Source organism: Priapulus caudatus, unplaced genomic scaffold (assembly GCF_000485595.1).
Source record: "Priapulus caudatus unplaced genomic scaffold, Priapulus_caudatus-5.0.1 Scaffold16, whole genome shotgun sequence".
Classification (NCBI taxonomy): Eukaryota; Metazoa; Priapulida; class Priapulimorpha; order Priapulimorphida; family Priapulidae; genus Priapulus; species Priapulus caudatus.
Window position 1 is genome coordinate 960,917 of NW_014577077.1, and position 3,632 is coordinate 964,548.

The window sequence follows — 3,632 nt, forward strand, 5'->3', positions numbered from 1 at the left end:
AGAGAGAGAGAGAGAGAGAGAGAGAGAGAGAGAGAGAGAGAGAGAGAGAGAGAGAGATATCTTCGGGTCGTATGTTAGGCTAGCAGTTCCCCCTGCGCGTGGCCTACCAAGCGGCTACGTGATGACATCACGTAGGGGGCGGATGAGCGATAGCACAGCGGCGAACCGGCTGGCTAAATAAGTGGGCGGATAGGAACTGCTGGCGGCATTCGGCATAGTTGCTTGTCCGCTCCTTGTACTAGCAGTTGACAGGTGTGGCAACGGCAAGGTCTCTCTCGCCCGATTCCCTTCGATTGCAGCACGTATACCTGTGTTCTATATACCTAGGATAAATCTGTGTTGACGCGCTACTTTACATAGCGCTCGCGTGCGATCGTCGGACGAGCTCCGAACGCTATCACACCGGATAAACGCGAGACTGCGGGGTGAAAAACGTACTCGTTTTGTGGTCGAAACGCAGCCATAGTTATATCGTCTGCTGGTAAAACTTACAGCATTCCTGTGCGGACCAGTCGGCTGTGAGTGCGAACTTATACCAACTGAAGTGTCGGGGAGCAACAGCCAGCGATCAGTCAAAGGTAATGCGCGCTACCATTGTATATGTGCGGTTGATTTGTGGGAGCTAGTCTAGAAGACATGACCCATTGTATATTGTATTGTAGACATGAAGTATTGTGGAACATGTCTTCTAGACTAGGGCCCATTATTGTATCTAACTATCTGCTAGCTCAACTTGTGTAACCCGTCATTCGCTATGCAGCAGAGCTGCTGTAGCTACAAAAGAGGCTTCTACACAGGTAGAACGATAGCCGTCCGCAGCACACAAATCGGCCACCCAACAGAGTAAGGTTACATGCCCCGAGTCACACATTACCTGCAGATTTGTGTCTAGTAGACACGGCTAGCTCTAAGAAACTGTAGGACTATCATACTTCAGGTACTGTGTGTATTGACGTTAGTCGCGTTGCCTGATCTGTGAATCACCTTAGATGTACTATAGCTCCCAAGGATGAAGATACGGCAGCGTACGTAGCCGTGCAAATCGAGAACAATCTGTTTTTTTGTTACATTGAATACATTCCAAGATGTAATGATTCAGAATGTATCACTGAATGAATAAATCAAATGTAGACTGTCTGCTAAACGATAACGAAATCGTTTTGGTATATTAATTTACTATTAGATTTACAGGTTACACATAATTAACGTCCTCCCTTCATACAGACCCTGTTTACATATCTGTAGAGGTTTGCGAGAAAATTGAAAATACCTTTGACCAAATTTCAAGTTTCAAGTTTCAAGAAGAGTAAAAGAGCGAAGCGCTATTTTACTCTTCTTGAGCCTCCAAGGGCCTGTGCTTTGACGTGGGGAACTCATCGAAGGTAATTTTATGCACGCCCGCACGTACACACGCACACACGCACACATACATACATTTAACCACAGGCCCTTAGAGGCTCAAGTATCAAGAAGAGTATTCAAGAAGATTCAAGAAGAAGCGCTTCGCTCTTATACTCTTCTTGCAACTTGAGCCTCCAAGGGCCTGTATGTATGTGTGCGTGTGTGCGTGTGTACGTGCGTGCGTGTCGGGGTGCGTGCGTGCGTGCCGGGGTGCGTGCGTGCTAGCTCTAGTACTATAGCCATTCGCTCCGCCGCAGGAGCTCTTGCGGCGGAGCGAAGGGCTATAGTACTAGAGTTATACGTGCGTGCATGCATGCGTGCGTGCCTGCTTCTTGCATGATGTGTAGCCGAATAAGGCAGAAAAACGTAAAGCAAATCGCGATATTAACAGTACATTACTCCTGAAAAAAATAATGCTGATAGTAAATACAGTCAAATTTTCTCAGTCAGTGCGTCTGTCAATGTTTATCTACTCTAAATCACCTGCCGATTCCACCTGGCTGTTGCCTAAATACTGCTGTACAGCACACAGCGTCACCGCATGCACACTGACGCACATTGTAGTTATTGGATCTCGTAATGCAATGAAGGTAGGGAATTAACTAGAGCTAGCAGCTAGGCGGTGATGCCCTGAGGCGTTCGGTAAGCTCTAGAAGAAAAGCTCTATACAGTAGGGGCGCACGACTCGCGTGCGACTTGCGAAAAAAATTCGGGGCAAGCTCAGTAGCCCGCTGCGGCTGTGAGACTAACCAAACGTCTAAACAGTGTGGGTACAGAATAGGACAAAGCAACCCTGTAATAGGTAGGTTGGAATCCTGACTATTGCAGGGTAACCTTGTCATGAGTACATGATATACCAAGAGTATATGGGATTTATAGCTCTTGGTCATATAAGGACAAGAGTATGGAGATATATCAATAAAAGTACATAAATATATATTCTTTATCCGTATACTCCTGAGGTTATCGTATCAAACCCTTCACTGGTGCCGCACATTGCTGCACTGTGGAAGCAATAACGCAGTATACTGTACTGTAGAGCGGCTCAGAACCACTTTAGAACCCCTGTAGTGTATAGAAATCATCGTTATCACCTTAACCCCAATCCTAACCATAACCCTAATTCTAACCATTACCATAACCATATAGCTTCTAACCTTTACCATAGACCCGGAACCTTTAACTTTGACCTTATCCTAATCCCAACCCTAACTTGACCCTAACCTAACCCTAACCCTAACTTGACCATAACATAACCCTGACCCTAATCTTAAACAGAAGCTAGAAGTGTGAGGTAGATACATAACCCTGCCCAGATAACATAACCTATCTATCCTGGATTACTCTAATGGTCTCTATGTGCGAAGGTAACTCCGCCCGTGTAGCTAGTGAAGGTAGCTTCGCTTGCAGTGCGCACAGCAGGCTACATAGGTGGAGCTATAGGTGCGATGTAGCTTGAAGAAACGGGCGTGTATTGCAGGCCGGTACCAAGTGGAGCTAGGTGCGATGTAGCTTGAAGAAACGGGCGTGTATTGCAGGCCGGTACTGGGTAGTGAGGGACAGTAATGCTGCTCGTGTACTAGCTTTACCAATGTCGCTCTTCACCCCGACACAACGGCTCTCTACTTAGTTAGCCTATCGCCCTGCCATAGGACTCTACGAATGGAGTTTTTGCTCCGCCATAGAGGCTCTACTTATGTAGCCCTTTGCTCCGCCATAGAGGCTCTACCCATGTAGCCCTTTGCTCCGCCATAGAGGCTCTACCCATGTAGCCCTTTGCTCCGCCATAGAGGCTCTACCCATGTAGCCCTTTGCTCCGCCATAGAGGCTCTACCCATGTAGCCCTTTTGCTCCGCCATAGAGGCTCTACCCATGTAGCCCTTTGCTCCGCCATAGAGGCTCTACCCATGTAGCCCTTTGCTCCGCCATAGAGGCTCTACCCATGTAGCCCTTTGCTCCGCCATAGAGGCTCGATCCCTACCTGTGTAGGATTTCGCTAACAATGGCCTACATAGATAGAGCCCCTGTGGTGAAGCAAAAGTTACGTGGGTAAAGCAACTCGTATACGTGACTGCCGTCACGCGGGCACGGGGACATCGCATATAAATGAATTGTGCATGATCCATCGTAGAGCTATAGAGCGCGTGGGATCGGTGATACACACACACACGCACGCACGCACGCACACACACACACATATATGTATATATATATATATATATATATATATA

The 3,632-nt window shown here is 47.3% G+C and overlaps 1 protein-coding gene across 5 annotated transcripts in view; it reads left to right on the top strand.

Moving 5' to 3' along the window:
- Positions 1 to 3,632, top strand: part of LOC106810371 — a 100,843-nt gene that overhangs the window by 64,922 nt on the left and 32,289 nt on the right. For 4 of the 5 annotated variants that reach the window (XM_014813729.1, XM_014813693.1, XM_014813720.1 and 1 more), the window contains one exon: positions 495 to 578. The exons of the other annotated variant lie outside the window; for it this stretch is intronic. In XM_014813729.1, the coding sequence (XP_014669215.1) occupies positions 495 to 578 (84 nt within the window). The remainder of the gene's footprint in view (positions 1 to 494; positions 579 to 3,632) is intronic. 5 annotated transcript variants of the gene reach the window in all.